This window comes from Nycticebus coucang, chromosome 1 (assembly GCF_027406575.1).
Source record: "Nycticebus coucang isolate mNycCou1 chromosome 1, mNycCou1.pri, whole genome shotgun sequence".
Taxonomy (NCBI): Eukaryota; Metazoa; Chordata; class Mammalia; order Primates; family Lorisidae; genus Nycticebus; species Nycticebus coucang.
Window position 1 is genome coordinate 69,812,678 of NC_069780.1, and position 20,566 is coordinate 69,833,243.

At 40.6% G+C, this 20,566-nt stretch overlaps 1 protein-coding gene across 1 annotated transcript in view; it reads right to left on the bottom strand.

The window, feature by feature from the left end:
* Positions 1 to 20,566, bottom strand: part of FREM3 (FRAS1 related extracellular matrix 3) — a 109,275-nt gene that overhangs the window by 35,458 nt on the left and 53,251 nt on the right. Inside the window, exons 4-6 of the mRNA XM_053597733.1 lie at positions 14,960 to 15,193; positions 11,915 to 12,040; positions 8,674 to 8,928 (exon numbers count right to left, since the gene is read on the bottom strand). Of these exons, the coding sequence (XP_053453708.1) occupies positions 8,674 to 8,928; positions 11,915 to 12,040; positions 14,960 to 15,193 (615 nt within the window). The remainder of the gene's footprint in view (positions 1 to 8,673; positions 8,929 to 11,914; positions 12,041 to 14,959; positions 15,194 to 20,566) is intronic.

The following is a 20,566-nucleotide window of genomic DNA, read 5'->3' on the forward strand; positions in this document are numbered from 1 at the left end:
GAAAAAGACCACACACAGCCAGCATCTGAGCCTGAGAACTACTTTTTAATTAGTGTAATCACTGCTATTGCAAGCAACAGTGGTCACTGTTCACTTCATTCTGGGAATGCTCTTTTCTCCTTCCTGTTTATAAAGTCTTTGTTTTGGAGAAGTTGGGTAATGGCCTCTAAAATGTTTTCTTTCATCAACTTCAAATTTAAAGATAAAAACTAAAGTGAAAATTTTGCTACTTTTAAAGCCCGTAGCAATTGTTTTATAACATGACTAACTTTATGAAGAATAGTGATACCATTTCTTCTGAATGGTTTTCTGGGTTTTTACAGCAATATATATGTCTTTCACATTTTAAAAATATTTATATGTTGAGTTTAATCTTGGTCCATAGCAACAATGTTAACCACATTTTTAAAATATTGGATGTGCGGATTTCACCAAAATGACACTTGTTTATGCACAACTTGTCCTTAGAATGTTTTCTTAAATATGTCATCATTTTGTTAGATTCCCATTTAATGACAAAGATACTAAACAAGCTGGAAATATTTATAGGAAAATTTTATGCATGTTTTACATATCCTAGTGCCTCAGGACAAAACACAGAGGCCTCTGAAACCAGACATCAATTCTCTTTTGCAGCAAGTTAGAAGAGTTTTCAAATTACATACTGAAAACAAAATATCTTCAGTAGTCAAGCAAAAAACACAGCGTATGTGCTTATATATAGAACAGACACATTTCCCTGATTAACAAGAGTTCTCAATTTTGATCCTGTCCTTGGTACAGGGCATAGGAGGACAGGGTCTGAAGCCAGGTGAATAAATCTGAAGCTACCATGCATTCACTCAGAAAACATTTCTTAGACAGATCCTGTGGCCTGTGCTGTCATGGAACTGATGTTTTTATGATGGTTCTGGTTCCCTTGGCAGAGAGGTTGGGGCAGAGGAGTCTCTTGACCAAGCCTGGGGTCTCTTAGTCTGCTGATGCTCTTACACTCTTTTTTTTTTGCCCTCCTGCACGCTTTACTTTTCTTTCTTTTTTTTCTTTTATTACTTTGTAGTAGTTGTCTTTATTTGTTTGTTAATTTCAAATTAATATGAAGGTACAAATTTTTAGGTTGCAATGTTCTCATTTCCATGGTAAAATTCAAGTGGTAGTTGTTTTTATAAAGATATTTCTTTAGGTGACCCAGCATCAGTAAAGTAAAATAAATGTTTCATTCCAATTCTAACTGGGGAAAAAAAAATTTACCCATGAGCTACATGAGCATATTTTTGGATTGTTGGATATTGTGTTATTACTTGCCCTAAATGAAAACATGCTTTTGTTTTGAGACGATATATATGTGAAACTCCTAAACAAAGAAGGTACTGTTAGTATTTAACAGGTGCCAAGACTGGCCAATTACATGCAAAATTCTAACTGTGGAAAATGAATGTGAGAAAGGCTTTTCCCAATATTATCCACAGAGTCAATTTCATAGGACACACATTTCCTAACTAAAATGACAACTAAACTAGTGGTAGAGACACATCACAAGTTAGAAATTGATAAATGGCTAATGCTTAAAAACTAAGGAAATTGTCATTTCACATCAGTATTATAAAAGATTATAATTATGTGGTAAGTACACTCCTTGTGGTTTCCTCAAGGCCAAAATAAAACAGCACCATTCAAAGGATTCATTAGTATCAAGAGTGGCAAAATCTGTGAATGCCTCTGGGAACAAAAGCAGAAGTAGTTTCCATAAAAATTATCCCGAGAGCTGTCCCCAGAGCTGCTAAATGAGCACCCCTGCAGGGAACCTCAAGAAGGAAGGAAGTCACACCTCAGTATTTTACAGACTGACACCTGCTCTGAAATATCATTAATTCTCTTTGACCACAGAAATCGAGCTGTTTTAGAGCACTCAGTAGTGTCAATCTTGGGCTTAATAGAATGTGACTTCAGCAGAGTGGGGTTACCAAGTTACATGTGTAGCATAGCTAACTGACTGTTTTCCTATTTATTTATTTATTTATTTATTTATTTTTAATTAATTAATTTTTTTTTTTGAGACAGAGTCTTACTATGTCACCCTTGGTAGAGTGTCATGGCATCACAGCTCACAGCAGCCCCAAACTCCTGGGTTTAAGGAAAATCAAACCTTCCTACAACCACACACCCAGGGCACCACCTGGATAGTCCCCAGGTGAGTGACTCACCTGTGGTGCACCTTACAAGGGTATACGTGAATCCTAGTAAATGTGGAATGTAAAGGTCTTAGCAAAATAACTAAGAAAATGCTACAAAAGCTATGTTAACTAATGTGATGAAAATGTGTCAAATGATCTATGAACCAAATTTATGGTGCCCCACGATCATACTAATGTACACAGCTATGCTTTAATAAAAATAAATAAATAAATAAAAAAAGAAAAGAAACAAACTCCTGGGTTTAAGCAATTCTCTTGCCTCAGCCTCCCAAGTAGCTGGAACTACAGGAGCCCATCACAACGCTCAGCTATTTTTTGGTTGCAGTTGTCATTGTTGTTTAGCAGGCCCAGGCTGGGTTCGAACCCTCCAGCCTTAGTGTATGTGGTTGGCGCCCTACTCACTGAGCTACAGGTGCCAAGCCGTTTCCCCAGTATTGAAAGGAAAATGTTTTTAGCTGAAGTTCACTGTGCACAAGGCCTGATAAAGAGAGGCCTTTAATAGGCCAAAGAAGAGCCTATTTCTAGCCATAGTAAGACAAGGGTATTTGACCTTGGACCTTAAGTAATTTGGGACCCTTGGCAGTTATTTATTTAAGATGGAAATGGCTCTTATGTGCATTGAATTGTTTTCTGTTTATGGAGTGGTTGCCCAGGATAGCCTCCCATACAAGGAAGAAGGGACTAAGCACAGGACTCTAGTTTTCGGTTCTCTTTGTCTTTGGTTTTCACCATAATTTATAATTTGGCATTGAGGCTTATGCATCAGTTCTTGTGGGGCTGTCTCCTGTCAATAGTGAGTTTCTAGACCTCTGACCCTGACTGTCAGACTTTGGACTTCAGTGACCAGCCAAGAAACTGCTTCTACGCAGCTGGAAGACATCTGGGTGGTTTTAGAATCTCCTAAAAGGAGTGTGGCATCACTTCTTTTCCAAAGGGAGGCTGTGAAATGTGCAACCTAAACTTAGAAATATTTTGACACTTTATCTCAGATTTCTGGGGTGAGACTCAATTGTAATCATCCTGTATTGTTTACTTCATTTCTTTGTTCCCAGCTGTCACTCATCACGATGTCATCTGTGCAATGGCTGATACATACTCTGCACTTTAAGGACAGTTGATGAATTTGGTACATTCTGTATTCTCAGCAGCATAGCATATTTCTGAGATGAGAGGTTCCAGATAAAGGAACATCTTAATGTAAATACTGTATATTGATTCTGAAATAATTTTTATATGATCTATTTATGATGTTAATAAAATGCTTTAAAGATACATTTTTCATTAATTGTTAACATATTAAGTGATAAAAGTAAAGGGCATATCTTAAATCTCAGGGTTTCTGAGAACTCAGAAATGCAACCAAAATCATTTAGGAAGTTATGGAAAGAATGACAGAAGCCAAACTTGTGATCTTGCTGCCTTTTTTCATAAAATGATAACATTTCCAGTGACTTCATGAACAAAGTATGTGACCATGTATGTGGCTTCTGGCATTATATGTTAAGCTTAACAAAGTTGCTTGATCCTCAGTACATGTTACAGAATCTGAAGGTGAATTCCCTAGATGCAATAATTATGAATAGTGACTTCCTCAGGAAAGTATGCAGCAATTCAAATTCTCTCCACTGAGCTAAGACTCTTCCACTATTATTTCTGTGCACAACTTTTTTCCTATTAAAAAACCTTCCTGGGTTGGAGAATAATGAAAAGATCAAGTCAGATGTGATAGAAGGCAGGGAAAGACCTTGTAGTTTGCTAAGCACACGGGCAGGCCACTGTGAATATTTCTTGAATGAAGTGGTCTATGTGGGTAGGCTGCTTACCTTAGCTCATGGCTCTCCTTTTCATTGTGGGAATTTGTCATTTCTACATGAAAATTTGTCCAGCTTGTGAGATGACTGACAAAATGCACCACCCCTTTCATTTTAGATTTTTGTTCACTGATCAAGTAGCATGTTTGTTCAGCTGTACACAGTTAGCATGTGTCCACATAAAAGGAGACAATGCTACACAGCTGACAGCAGTTAAAGAGGATGAGGGCACATTATAAACCCTACTCTTTACCTGTGTGGAGAGAGCCGACATCAGTCTGGCACTTTCTCTAAACTATCTACATTTTTGCTGTGCGCATATATTAACACATGCTTTTAAAAGGTCTGTTTGCTGAATGGAACCTGTGGAGTTACTGTATTTTGGACCATTAGGCACAGCTTTGCAAACACTTGAAAAGTCTGCAACTCTTTTATCTGCTGATGGGGTTAAACTGCAGTGACTGGTGGTTTCCTGTGGATTTTGAACTTGAAGGTAATGTCCTATTACCAAAAACAGCATTGAGCCACCATGATCACTACATTTGGTAATCTTAAAAGGAAGAGAATATTTCTCTGATGAAGGCCTGGCTATTTCTTGGTGGTACCTACATCCCAGAATGACCCTGCTGAGGCATCCTAACAGAGTGCAGAGGAGTTATGGATGCAGGGGCAGGAATCCAGGCTTTAACCAGCCTCAGTGATGAGGCTGAACTACATGGCATCAAGGTTCCTTCTATTTCCAACCTGTCATGGATCTATGATTCCAGAAAGAATTTTTTCTATTTCATGTCCTTAGGCAAGGCTTATGTATAATATACAAACAACTCAAGTGATATTATATAGCATATTCTCTTCCTAAAAGTGTTCTCAAAAATCATCTAATATCTTTCTGCAATAATTTCAATCCTAGGCCTTTACCAGAAAGTTATTCCTAAGTTTGAACCTCAGTCACAATAGCTGTAAATTATTATTAGTATACCGTACTTGGTCTCTAGGAAAAGTCCAGAAGTGTTTCCACTGAAGGAGGGCAGGGAACTTCACCCCAACATATGGCCCCCTGATATAATCAGTGTTTCGAATTAAAGGCCCTGAGAGATCAAAAGACACTGGTCTTCCAGTGTCTTTCTCCCTGTCTATACAAAAACCTGATGGATCCACTAAGAGAACAACTGTTTTTCCTCTGCTTCCCTGTTTTCTTATTATTTTTGCAGAAAAGAAGACCAAAAATATAACCATACCTGAAAAGATCCTTTCACAAGATGTCTCTTGTAACCTCATTCAATTTCCAAAGAGAACCATATGCAAATTAATCTCTGCTCCCTGATCCATTTTTCTTCTTAGTAATCATTTATTGCCACTTGATGAATATATTGTATACTATGCTGTATTCTCCAAGGCCTCCTCCACCCTATAACAAGGCTATATAAATATCTGAGCACAGATATGGGGTACTGACTGTGCTCCTCCCCTGAACCCACACTGATCTGCCGCTTGTGAATTGATTTTTCAGTGAAACTTCAGAGGGCAAAGGGGAAGTTTCCCCTTGGCCCCTACCCCCCTTGATTGTATAATGGTTCTGTGTGTATCACTGCTGCATCCCCTCTGCCTAGGACAGTTCCTGACACAGTTCCTTGGCAGGGGCTCAACAAATACGTTTGGAAAAAATAAATACATGAACAAATGGATCTTCTTCATAAATGTGAAGCATGAGACTGATTCTCAATCCTACTGAATACGGAGTTGGTCTATAGCATTTCCACAAAGCCTGTTTCTAATCATGCCCTTGACATCTCTTCATGCGTTTTGCCCACACTGTTCACTGTACCTGAAATGCTGTTGGCCTTCATTTCTCTGTCCTCAAATTCCACCTACCCCCTAGACTCAGCACAAGTGGTACTTTCTTCGGGGGCTCTTCCAATCTGCCTTTTCTGGATTCCCTTAGTCCAGTGGTTCTCAACCTTCCTAATGCCGTGACCCTTTAATACAGTTCCTTGTGTTGGGGTGACCCCCAACCATAAAATTATTTTCATTGCTAGCAATGAAATTATTAATTAATAAACTACTATAAGCCTCCAGGCCCCTAGTACAGGCTTTCCTTACAGTACTGGTCCACTTCTGATGCTCTTCCTTTTCTCTCCCTTTTCTTTCCCTGTGTTCTTTGACCAAAAACCAGCTCTGGGAGAGAAAAGCAACAGACTGTTCTGACACAATCTTTCTAGCTATAAGGAAAGGTGTGGTGATGGCAGGGAAAGGAATTTGAAGCTGTATGTTTGCAGGTTGCAACTTTTCATGTTCATTCCTCATCATCACAGAAAAGTAAGCATTGATTATAAAAGGAAAGAACTGATGTGAAATCAAGCATGTAAAATCATGTAAAAACGTCCCCACCGCTGTGACTGTTCCTCTCTCCCTTCTCACTTTGCCTTGTTAACGCCTTCTCTGTGTGCAGCTCTCTGTCTAAGCAAACCTTTCCTGACCTCTTAGCAAGAGATAGTTGCTCCAGCCATAATCCTAGTCAGAATCTGGAGATTAAAAACAAATTCTAATTTTCCAAGAAGATTAGAATTAGGTTCAAAAACCACATAACACCACGTTGTCATTTTTTCTTTTAGAGTGTTCCTATTTCTCTGTTTGCACTCCAAATTCATCAACTAGACTTGACCAAGCAGTGATTTTTCAGATGTCTCAAGTGGGCTTAAATTTACTCAGATTCTCCTTCTTGTCTGTTGGGAAGACATTAGATCTTGAACTGTTGGTCTGAAGGGATCCTTCTGCCATGGCCTCCCAAAGTGCTGGGATTACAGTTGTTAGTTCCAGAGCCCAGCCAGGAAAATAGCAGATAATTTGTATGTGAGATAGTGAGAGGGGTATTTCTCTTTTCAAAACTAGGTTATCAAAGTTAATATCCTAGTAGGCACTCCCTGATATATCTTTGATTTAACAGAAAATATAATAGAATGCTAAATTTCCCTGAAGAAGTATACTGAAAATTCATATAATTTTAAGAAAAAAATTACTATCTTAATTCTTTCTTTTTTTTCTTTTTTTTTTTGAGACAGAGTCAAACTATGTCACCTTCAGTAGAGTTCTGTGGCTTCACAGCTCACAGCAACCTCAAACTCTTGGGCTTACGTGATTCTCTTGCCTCAGTCTCCCAAGTAGCTGGGACTACAGGTACCCACCACAATGCCCAGCTATTTTTTTGTTGCAGTTGTTTAGCTGGCCTGGGCCGGGTTCTAACCTGCCACCCTTGGTGTATGTGGCTGGCGCTCTAACCACTGTGCTACAGGCGCTGAGCCTACTATCTTAATTCTAATAAGGAAATTTTGGAGAAGCAAAGCATCAACCTCATTGCTTATCCTTATTCTTATTTTATTTATTTATTTTTGGAGACAGAGTTTTACTCTATTACCCAGGCTAGAGTGCTATAGTGTCAGCTTAACTCACAGCAACTGCAAACTCTTAGGTTCAAGGGATACCCTTGCCTCAGCCTCTTGAGTAGCTGGGACTCCAGCTAAAGTTTCGATTGTTAGTAGAGATGGGGGGTCTTGCTCTTGCTCAGGCTGGTCTCGAACTTATGAGCTCTGGGGATCCTCCCTCCTTGACCTCCCAGAGTGTGAGAATTACAGGTGTGAGCCACTAGACCTGGCCTATTCTTAGCTTTTGATACTTGTAAAAACGTGTTTTATCCTTGATTTTTTTTCTTTATAATGGAGCAAAATTGTTTTATTGCACATATTTGAGATCTAGTCCTTTGAGGAGACCTCACAACAAACAAACAGACAAAATGCCCCCTCTCATCTCACTCATACTTTCCCTTGTCCTGTGGGTGTTTCAAAGACATAATCTCAAACAGAATAACAGAGCACATGGTACATTTGCCTTGTCCACGTCTACTCAAACTGTGTTTATCTCTTGGCACAGCTCTCCATTTATTGGAGGCTCTGTGCTGTATCTATAAAGCAGTGACATTAATTTGGGGTCTATCACAGCTCAGTCTAATCCTGCTTAGATCTGAGCTTATCAACTCATTATCACTCAGATCCACACGGAGGTGTGGTGAGAAAGAAAGTAGTAAAACTAACTTGAGACTAGTGATAAAATAGTCTGATCCTGGCTTTGCCTCTGTAACCCTTTTCTTTTAAAAGTTCTAGAAAGGGTGGTGGAGATCTAGACAAATCATTCTGAACTTGATGCCTCTTATTGCTTCTGGGAGAGGTGCAGTGTCCCTGTCTTTGGTTGAATTTCCCTGGACTGAGGAAAGCCGAGTGGTGCCAGATGTCCTGCCAGTGTCTGAGGCAGAGGCCCAGATGCCCCCACTCCATGGTACCCTGGTGCTGCCTGACGCCACATACATTTCTGGTTGTGAGGGATGCTCCTTACACTGCTGAGTTGAGGGCACTCTGGGGGCAGGCCTGTGGGTGTTTAGATACTTGACTTAGGTCCTCTTCTTGTGTTCCTGTCAAGTTACAACCTACAGGTCACCTCCTTGGGCTGTGTGTGTGTTTTAACTGGCCTGTATGTATTGCCCTTGTGCTGGTTATGTCTATGTACTTAAAAAGCTACTCTCAGTTTTTGAAGAACATAAAATATTCTTTTAAAAGATTATTTAAACTCGGTTTGCCTTTCATCTATTGAGGGAAAGCGTGAGAAGCAGCAAGAGGACTTACCATCAGCACGATCAGCCAGGATAGTCACTTTGGTGGCAGGGAACTTGGCTCCCAGCCGCCCTCCCACCGGCAGGCTCAGAGACACCCTGAAAGATTCCTCCTCTTCATAAAGAGAGTCGTCCACGATCAGGACCCGGCAGGTCTTCTCAGTCTCATCCTTGTCAAAGCGGAGGGTGCTGGGGTGGTCTTCTGGACGTGAGATGTAATCAGAGAAAGATGACGCTGCCGAAGGAATGGTCGTGCCTGTGGCAGAACCTGTGGGCATGAGAAGGAGCAGCAAAGGGGAAAAGAAATGGAACAGGAAGCCTGTCCCCTACTGCTTCTCCAACCCGTTTTTAGACAATAATTATTTGAACGATAAGGCACACTCATCTCTTATAGTCACAAATTTTTTTTTGTTTGAGACAGAGGCTTACTTTGTCACTCTTGGTGGAGTGCTGTGGCATCCTAGCTCACAGCAACCTCAAACTCTGAGGCTCCAGTGATCCTCTTGCTTCAGCCTCCCATGTAGCTGGGACTACAGGCACCCACCACAACGCCTGGCTATTTTCAGAGATGGAGTCTTGCTCTGGCTCAGGCTGGTCTCAAACTCCTGAGCTCAGGCAATCCACCCTCCTTGGCTGGGATTGTGTGAGCCACTGTGCCTGGCCAGTCACAAATATTAATATTGTAATTCAAAGGCTTTCAGAATAGACTCTAATCTGATATTTTAACATGACTCAGATTTAGTGGTCTTTAAATAGGGTAAAGTTTGTTTAGATTGGGGCTAAGTGAACAGAAGGACCATAGGATGGCAGGGCTGGCTATGGGATACCACACCTTCCACGTTATAAATGGGAAAACTGAGTTGCAGAGAAGGCAGAACCCACAGCTTTAGAATCATGTACAGTTTTTCCTGCTCTGCTCCGCCCTCAGTGGAGTCCCCAATGGAGTCCCCACACCTCAATGCAGCCACTAAGTCATCTGTTATATTACAAGAAGTATAGAATTGATGAGAGGATTTCAGGACGGATTCAGTACACTTAAAATTTTATTGTAATAATTTACTTACATTAAGATTCACCAATGTAAATGTACGATTTGATGAGTTTTGGCAAGTGTGTATACTCATGTGACCTCCACCACAGTCATCATAGAGAACATTTTTATCCATCGCAAAGTTGCCTTGCCCTCCTGGTAAATCCATCTCCTTCCCCATCTCCCACCTTCTGGGAACCACAGATTGGCTCTCTGTCACTATTGACTTATTTACTTTTATGAGAATTCTTATAAATGGAATCACATAGTACTTAGTCTGTTGTGTCTGAATTCTTTCACTTAGCACAATGCTTGTGAGATTCATCCGGTATTATGATTTTGTCTCCTTTTCCCGCTGCCTACTGTTCCCCACTATGCAGCCACACCACGGTTTGTTTATCCACTTGTCAGTTGGTAATTTGGTTTGTTTCTCTCTCAGCTATGCTGAATAATGCTACGATTATTCTGGCTCATGAGTGGATATATCATTTTATTTCTTTGGAGTAAATACTTAAAAGCAGCACTGCTTTGATTAAGTGCATTTATGCAGTATTAAAAACAGCAACACATAGGTTTAGATTTAGAGTAAAAAGGTGAAAAGTAGTCACAGTAAACTTAATGATTCAGGCAGACCCAAGGTTATAAAATAACTCAGTAGACAAGATAAGCACTTTTTGAAAAGTGTAAATATTTGTCACCACACTTCATTTTAGTACAAGGCGATGGGGACATGACAGTAACCTCCAGGACTAGACGCGCAGGCTTGTGAGGGGCCCTCTTGCTTAGAACTCTGGTATGTGCCCGTCTGCAGGATAAGGCTAATGCCCACCGCCTTCTGCACATCAATGTGAGTTCATCATATCTATGACTTTGTGTTGCACATAAACTGACAGATTGTTACAAAGTGAAAGCAGTTTCCAACTGACTGTGGAGGCTTTGTTCAGAAGGGCAGTGACTCAGAGTGTTTTAGAATCGTTTTTCAAAGGAATGGGTTTTAGAATTATTGAGAAGTAACACCTTGACTGCTTTGTTATTCTAGGAAAATACAGAAAGGTTATAGCTGGGGAGCTGGGGAGAATGAAATGTGCTTGCTGGGGCAGAGGATAGAAACTGATGGAAATGGACAGAAATAGGGAACTACCATCTGGAGGGGAAGGTAGCCAGGGTTCAGTGTGGGTCTGCGCTTTTTAATCTTACTCCTTTGTGACATTCCTTCCCTGGCAAAACCCATACATGATAGGGTCCTCTGAGCTCCAGTCAACCAGGAAAGCCTGCTTCTCGGAATGTCAGATATAAGCACTATCACTACGTTTAGGAGATAGGCACTCCCCAGCCAAACGGGGAGGGAAGCGCTTAGCGGCTCACAGGATTAGATGATAACACTTTGTCAGGGAGACTTTCTGAGCTCCAGGACACTCCAACAAAAAGGAAAAAAGCTCTTACAACATCCCGATTAACTAACAACCAACCTCTGGAATGACCATTTAAAGAGCCAGATATTTAAACAGGGTGATTCCTTGGAAAATACCCTTTATTATTTTGCCTAGTCACCTAGCGTGTGGCACGTGGGTATGACAGGGGAAATGACAGAAGAAACAACACATCTCATTCCTCAGGATGAATTCCAAAAGCAGATACTGTACATACTGGACTCTCACACTGTCTTTATTACCTAACATTAACTGTAACTGTATTAAATCGATTTCTCAATATAGTTCACCTAATTAATAGTCAGATACTACTTTATCCATAGTTAAAAAAAAAAGTAATTGAGATTTTCCCCTTTTCCGTTTAATTTTTTGAATGGACCAAGCCATTTACTGAACTAGAAATGACATTTAAGTTGGTAGATTTCAGGGTTAAATGAGATGCTGAAATAGAATTCTTTTTAGAAATGGGGGCTTGCTCTTGCTCAGGCTGGGCTTAAACTCCTGAGCTCAAGCAATCCACCCACCTCAGCCTCCTAGAGTGCTGGGATTACAGGTGTGACCCACCATGCCTGGCCCTTATTCCAATTTTGAATGGCATTTTATCCCAAGTTCAGGAGGCCAGCTCAAAGAACTTCTGCTCACCTTCAGAGGAGATCAGCAGCCAGAAGTGGACAGTGAAGGTGTCCTGGCACCTGTCTCTGCCGTGCTTGCCACGGTGCTGCTCCCCGCGTGGTGACACAGCCCCTTTCTAATCATCGCACTGCTGCATGCAAGGTCCCCACACAGCCTCATACCTTGATGTGTAGAGCAAATGACCATTAGTTCCTGGCTTGCGTCTCCAGAACGTCTTACTGGAATCAAAAGCTCCCCAATGTCTTCTCCTATTTTGTATTCTGCCTCTGGAATATAAACTGTTGATTCTAGAAAAGATGACAGAAGACTTTTCAGCAAGATTTAGATTGGATTGGTGAGATTTTAACACACCTGAGCAGAAATTAGTCTTCGGCCCTTACACATTTTTCAACATGATTAACTGTATTAAAGATAGTGAAAATGGGAAGTACAATTAAGTGGGGCTGAGGAGGCAGTGGAATTGGGTTTAGGGGATCCCTTCTGAAAGGTTAGAAAGGATAGCATTGAAACAGAAAGAAAAACCTTGCAGCAATTTTGTGTCTTTTTTTTGGAGGTCAAGTTTTAGGTCTTCTAAGTAGAGATCACTTTTTTTGTCCTTATTTTATTTTTACTCTGTTTTGTTAATGCTTTTTAACCATCAGGTAATCTAATTTATTAATGAAGAGAAATATTTTCTTGCTTTATTCAACAGACAACTTATTCAATGTTTATCGAGCAGACACTGTGTAAGACACCGTCAGACTGTGCTAGCCCTTTAATATGTTGTAAAACATAAACTACAGGCCCTGCTGTCAATTTTTAAAATAACATTGCTGCTGAAACTTACTGAGTTGTGTATGTATGCATGTGCATGTGTGTGTATGTGTGTCTATGTGCGCACATGTGCACACACATGCCTATTCCTATGGATTATCAAAACATTCACTAACATATCAATATGAATATTGATTACGTTTTGTTGATGGAATTAAATGTAACATTTTTATTTGGGATTTTTAATATTTTCCAAGATTTTCATTAAGCGTGCATTGTGTAATTAAAATATATGTGTTTGCTTAAAAACTTTTTTTAAAGGAGCTTGTTCCTATTCATTGGTAGGGGGTCTCAAGGCCCCACTATGAAAGTTTCCTTCTGCCAAGGCATTGCCTGCCCTTGCTACCTTATGGAAACGTCCATTATCAACATTTTCAGATAATAATTTGGGGGCATTGTTTTATTTTTCCCTCAATACACCTATTTTGGAAGATTGAGACAAAAAGGCACAAACCCACATGTAATAAACAAGGTAATCTCATCAAGTCTACAAAGTGAAATTTGTAAAATAAGAAGCACTAGGAACCAACCAAAATAAGTTGGGGAGTCCCAGTAGGGATGAATGGAAAGGATAACTTGGGAGCACTGCTTTAAGTAAACACTGTTTCAGAAAGGAAGAAGAGCTAGAGGAATAAATTATCCCTCACTGGCATATCAAAGAGCAGGAGCATAGATTCGGAAATGATGCAAGCAAGAACAGAAAATACTGTAGGAGATCATTTTTTTCTTTAGGAACTATTACTAAGTGATGGCTCAGAAACCAATGTTAAATAATCTAGTTATCATATATTAACTTTTTTCTTCTTTACTTTCCTGCCAAAAGTACTTTCAGCAATGCTAGGATCAAGATCTAGGAAAACATTGGTCTTGGGTTACAGGAGAAAAGGATCAGTGATCATTTTCTTGCCTCCACTTTACCTTCTCTAGTTGTCTACTATCTTTACAAAAAGTTGGCATCATGGAAGAAACTAAAACTAAGTTAAAGTTATAAAGGTCATGTGAAAAAACAGCTACAACAGGACAGTTATTCAGGCATGTCTTCTATTTTCCCTGTCTAGAAAGCCTGCTCCTATCTGCTCTTCTAATCAAAATCCCGTTTACTCTTCAAGACTCAGCTCTAACCCTGCTCCCTCTCACGAAGCCTAACTTGCTTGGGAATGCGGAGCTCTCTCCATGTTCTCCTCTCAGAGCTCTGGCTGTTTGTCCATGTGTTTTACATTTACCTCATAACTGATTCATGTTTCTGAGTGTTATATCAACAAAACTCACTGACATCTTCTTGTTAGGTGGTAGAGGCGGTGTTTTCTACTTCATTTGTATCTGCCCAAATGCAGAACATATAGAACAGTATTTCTCAAATTGTAGTTCAAGAAAAGTGGAATGCAGAGATTTTTAAAGGCGATTCCTTTGGTATAACAACAACAACAACAAAATCCATGGTCCAGTTGGGAAAACTAGGCTAAACAAAGTTAAATAATTTCTTTATGGGAGAGTTTCTCAATATCCTTAATATGTTAATGAGAATTATAATGCTTCCAAAGAGAGACAAAGGTTGGCATAGTTTCTAGACTTGTTTGACCATGAAAAGCTTTCAACTCCTTGTAGACATTTGATTACATTAATGTTCTCTCACACAGTTTAGGACACATTAGGGCAGGGCATTCTACGGAGTCCTGTGGAATGTAAGGACTCTCCCTGATTGTACGCATGTGAATTCTTTCATCTTTTGTGATAATCAGTGTGCCTAATTAAAATCCGAAGATGAGCACTAAAACTGCCCTTTCAGAAGCCTTCTTCTACTTTCATGAAAAGGGATAGCATACATAAGTGCTAGGTAGAATTTTTTCATTTTTAATTTCTTAGGGGAAATATTTGCTGAATGAATGAATTGAATGAATGTATAAAACAAAGTACTGAATTCAAGATAGGATGTATACACCACTAGAACCTTGTGGAATATGAGTTAAAATTCATGGTTTGCCTGGTACGGAGCAGCCATCTAGGACAGTGCCTCTGTAGGTCCCCATTTGATCTGGTGTGCAGCTGCAGGGGCTCCCAGAAGATCATGAAAAGATGGTGGGCCAGGAATGGGCTCTGAGGATCAGCCACGTGGGGGCAGAGCTGGTCCATACCTTGGTGTGCAGAAAACTTGTGAGAACTTGTTTATATGTAAAAGAAACGCTAATAAAGATTCTCTCTGTTTTAATTGACTATATTCCTTTTTAAAACTCATAAGAGCAAATGAAAACTTACTGTCTTAAAGTGATTTACTTTGCTTTAAATCCTAATGGATGTGGACACACCTAGTGGCTTACGTAGCCAGAGGGAAGTATGGTTGCCTGAAATGGACCCACTGACTTGGCTAATAGAGCTTCTCACTCAGTGGCACGTACCATCTTCAGGGTCTACGATTTCAACTGTTGCCATTTCTGGAAACTCCAGTGCAGCCATGACAGGTTCTGACAGAATGATCTGGAAGGTCTCTGAAGTCTCATATTCATTGTCAGATACAATTCTCATTCTCCATCTGGCTGTAGTCTGTCCAGGATTGAATTGGACCTGTTTGTTGTAGGCCTTTCTTTTAAAATCTTTATCTTTTTTTGCAGTTTCATCTTTGGTTTCAATGCCTGAATAAAAATAAGAAAACTATAAGTATAAAGTCAAGTGATTAAAGGAATATTTGCTTTTCAATGTAGTGTCTATTATTGATTGTTCAATGTAGTGTCTATTATTGTTGATGAAGATAGATACTATAGAAATTGTTACTTGGTCCATACTGAACCTGAGTCAAAGCATTCTATGATAGACATAATTTTATCTGACAATGTGAATGTTACTTTTTTTTTTTTTTTGCAGTTTTTGGCCAGGGCTGGGTTTGAACCCACCACCTCTGGTATATGGGGCTGGTGTCCTACTCCTTGAGCCACTTTTTTTCCATTATTATTATTATTATTGCTCAATATTTCATTGTAGCAATCATCTGATTTTTTTCCAATTGTATTTACCTCCGTTCTTTACAAGGTTTTTGTTTCTATTCCTTATCTTAAACATTGTTATTGTTATTACATTTTAAGCCTATTTAATTTTGTGAAGGCAAAAAGTGGAAACCAAATAAACACATGTATGTGTACAGAGAAAATAAAAGAAATTGTTACTTTTAATGCTCCTTGTAAATAACCTTCTGACCTTCTTTGCTAAGAGAGTGTGGAAAGTAAGAACAAGTGAAATCAATTAAGAGGAAAGTGGGAGGGGTGGCACTTGTGGCTCAAAGAAGTGGGGCACCGACCCCATATGCTGGAGGTGGCGGGTTCAAACCTAGCCCCTGCCAAAAACTGCAAAAAAAAAAAAAAAAAAAAGAGGAAAGTGGGTAAGGAGGAGCAACACACAGAAAGAGAAGAACAGACCAGTCATTAACTTAGTTATTCTAGCAAATGTTCACTGAGGGCCTCTTATGTGCCAAACTCTACCAGGTTCAGGGGATTCAGAGATTAGTAAGAAACCATCCCAACCCCCAGAAAGCTGACACTCTAAAAAGAGATAAGATACTAGAATATGAGCCCTATAGAGGCAGAGATCTTTGGCTATTTTGTCCTCTGATAAATTCCTGAAGATTAGGACAATGACTGTCACATGGTAGGTATTCATAAATATTTTTGAGTGAACATTTCATAGCTGATAGTTCCAATTTCCAGTCTTTGAAATAATGTCTCCATAGATTGATTTGATCCTTTCTCGTGGTGGCTGGTTTCTTGTGTTTAGCAATTTTTGATTGTGAAAGAATTCTTAGTAATTTTTCAGGCAATTTGTGCAGCATTGGTGGGAATGAAGAGTGGGGATGGTAGATTTGAGCTCTGTATGGAAACAGGAATTCTGAAGAGACTACAATAGCAACAAAGTAGTGTTAAAATACCCAGCATGAGATATAACTGTGAAATGTGCCACCCCATTAAGACTAAGATGATCTCCCCTCGCCCCAAAATGTTCGACAACATTCTAGTATTCTTTGGTTTTGATTTGACATACCAATGAAGGGTCAATGAATCGACAGTACCCATGCCTCACCACTGTGAGTCTCACTGTACTGCACTAAATCAACTTATGACCTGACGTCAGCCTATGGTGACAATTTGAAGTAAAATGAGATTAATAGCCCCTTGGCCTCATTCTTGAAGGGTCTGAGAACTTGTAAAAGATACCCAAAGCTGGGAGAAGGTTGAAGAACGCACATCAACCCCACTGAGGTGAGCTGCAACTACAAGGATACAAACAAAAGGTACAAAATCCATCACCAAGTAGATGGGAGTCCCCTCCCCAATGAGAACGGCTCAGAGTGCCCCACAAACAATCGGGCAGAGTTCAAAGGTCCTCCCACTACACTCCACGAGAGAGACCCTCTAAAAACTGGACCTACCTCCCCTACTAGGGTGCCATGGCGTCCTACTGCCAGGCATAAAACTGTATAAACTATATATAGTCTCTACCTGGAATTCTGAGCTCCCGCCACTCCCCTTCACTCACACTGAAGTCTGGAGGCCAGTCCTGGTTGGCGAAGAGGGGACGGCACCAGAGTGGCAGTTCCCTGAGGCACAGTGCGACAGCTGTCTTTTGGTGACAATACAGCCAGGCATAAAACTGTGTAGAGCTGTGTGTGTTCTCTGCACACAACCCCAGGCTCCCAGAGCTCCCCGCACTCCCCTCTGCTCTCGCTCCAGGGTCTGGAGGCCTGTCCCCCAGGGGTCCAGACTCTTGGGCGATTGCTCGAGGGGTGTAGAGAGTGCTGGGGTACAGGAGCGGAGAGAGGACGGTTGGCTGGAAGGGAGCTACACCGGAGCAGCGGGTTGCCTGAGCCATAAAACAGCAGCCCTCTTTTGCTAGCAATACGGCTTACTACCAAATATTCTGAAGCCACACCCCCTGTCTCCCTGGGCAACCAGAGACTCTGAGTATAGGATTTGCCTGAGGTTACTCCAACTTGCAAACCAGGAAAACTCCCAGGGCAGGGCTGACCCAGAGGTCCGCTTTACTAAACCTAAGACGCACCTGGCCCTCAGGGGATCGTCAGCCTATAGACAGTACAAGAGCAAAGACAAGCTGATTTGGAACTCAGTTCAGCTTCTCTTCTGCAGAGGAACCGCAGAGTTGCTCTGTTCTGTTCTGTCAGTAACATTAATCAGGGGCGAGACTAGACCTGAGTGAAAACCCCCCAACCTTCATCAAGCACCCGAGGTTGTCAGGCCTCACCTCCTCCTGCTAGAGAGAGGCAGAGCGCAGCGGCCTGGCAGACTTCCTTGTGATTCAGGCAGGTGCAAACTCCTGGAGTACAGATTCACTACAGGTAACTGGGTCAGCCAAGTGCAGGGCTATCAGTGACTGGGTGTGACAGCGGTGCAAGGTGGGGAAGGAGGCATCAACCTTCCCAGACTGATCTATTGACTGGGTGGCTCCTCCTGACTCCACGCAGCACTGGAGCAAGCCACATCAGAGTAGTCACCAGACCCCTGTGATCTAGTTCCCAGATCAGTCTTAAACTCTCTCACCCGAGACAGATGCAGACTGAGACAATTGCTTTGGACTTTTTGAACTGAACCAATTGCTTGAGCACAAATCAGGTGGTGCCCTGGGTGCACAGTGGTAGGAAGGTTTGATTGTTCTTTTCCAACTGTTTGCCAGTGGGGAGTGGGGTGACTTAATTGCTGATATTTCTCCACAGCTGAGACTTCAATCCAGAGTATCTGTTTCACGAAGGTGGAACAGAAACCAGCTGAAAACAAGACAGAAACACTTAGTCCCACCACACCAGACAGGGCCCCAGTTTCTCAGGACATAACACTGTACAGGCCCTTGACAAAGCCCCAGGAAAAAAAATCAGAGGGAGTAAAACAACCACGGGGCGGAATCAGTGGAAAAACTCTGGTAACATGAATAACCAGAATAGATCAACCCCCCCCCAAGGAAAGATATGGCAGATGCAATTGAAGATCCCATTCATAAACAACTGGCTGAGATGTCAGAAATCGAATTCAGAATTTGGATTGCAGACAAGATTAACAAAGTGAAATTAGGAATTCGAGGAGAAATTCAAAAGTTGTCTCAAGAATTTAACGAATTTAAAGACAAAACCACCAAAGACTTAGACACACTTAAGCAAGAATTTGCAGCCCTCAAAGATATGAAAAATACAGTAGAATCCCTCAGCAACAGAATGGAGCAAGCAGAAGAAAGGATTTCTGACATCGAAGATAAAGCCTTTGAATGCTCTGAAACTCTCAAAGAGGAAGAGAAATGGAGAGCAAAAATGGATCACTCTCTCCGAGAGCTCTGGGATAATTCAAAGAAGGCGAATATCCGAATTATAGGAGTTCCAGAAACAGATGAAATGGTCTCGCTGGGCACATCGGCCCTTCTGCATGAAATTATGAAAGAGAATTTTCCAGACATGCCTAGAGACTTTGAATTCAGATAGTGGAAAGCTTCAGAACCCCAGCGCGACTCAACCACAATAAGACATCCCCCAGGCATATCATAATTAACTTCACTAAAGTTAATATGAAGGAGAAAATCCTCAAAGCTGCCAGGAGAAAGAAAACCATTACCTTCAAAGGGAAGAATATTAGAATGACTCCAGATCTCTCTGCTGAAACTTTTCAAGCCAGAAGAGGGTGGTCACCGACTTTTAATCTCCTAAAGCAAAATAACTTTCAACCCCGGATCTTGTATCCAGCTAAACTGAGTTTCATTTATGATGGAGAAATTAAATACTTTAATGACATTCATATGTTGAAGAAATTTGGCATAACAAAACCAGCTCTTCAGGATATTCTCAGACCTATCCTCCATAATGACCAACCCAATCCTATACCACAAAAGTAAACTCACTCAGAAACTTCGGATCAAACTTCAACTTCCACACAGGCAAAAGGATTAAAAATGCCCACTGGACTTTTGAAAAACTCGATACCCAAAACTTCACCAGACTTATCAATATTCTCCATTAATGTGAACGGCTTAAACTGTCCTCTAAAGAGGCATAGGTTAGCTGACTGGATACAAAAACTCAGGCCAGATATCTGTTGCATACAAGAGTCACATCTTAACTTAAAAGACAAATACAGACTCAGGGTGAAAGGATGGTCATCCATATTTCAGGCAAACGGTAATCAGAAAAAAGCAGGCGTTGCAATTTTATTTGCAGGTACAATAGGCTTTAAACCAACAAAAGTAAGGAAGGACAAGAATGGTCACTTCATATTTGTTAAGGGTAATACTCAATATGATGAGATTTCAATTATAAATATCTATGCACCCAACCAGAATGCACCTCAATTTATCAGAGAAACTCTAACAGACATGAGCAACTTGATTTCCTCCAGCTCCATAATAGTCGGAGATTTCAACACTCCTTTGGCAGTGTTGGATGGATCCTCCAACAAGAAGCTGAGCAAAGAAATCTTAGATTTAAACCTAACCATCCAACATTTGGATTTAGCAGACATCTACAGAACATTTCATCCCAACAAAACTGAATATACATACTTCTCATCAGCCCATGGAACTTACTCCAAAATCGATCACATCTTAGGTCACAAGTCTAACCTCAGTAAATTTAAAGAATAGAAATTATTCCATGCATCTTCTTGGACCACCATGGAATAAAACTTGAGCTGAGTAACAACAGGACTCTGCATACTCATACAAAAACATGGAAGTTAAATAACCTTATGCTGAATGATAGCTGGGTCAGAGATGAGATTAAGAAAGAAATCGCCAACTTTTTGGAACAAAACAACAATGAAGACACGAACTATCAGAACCTCTGGGACACCGCAAAGGCAGTTCTAATAGGGAAATTTATAGCACTGCAATCCTTCCTGAAGAGAATGGAAAGAGAGGAAGTTAACAGCTTAATGGGACATCTCAAGCAACTGGAAAAGGAAGAACATTCCAACCCCAAACCCAGTAGAAGAAAAGAAATAACCAAAATTAGAGCAGAATTAAATGAA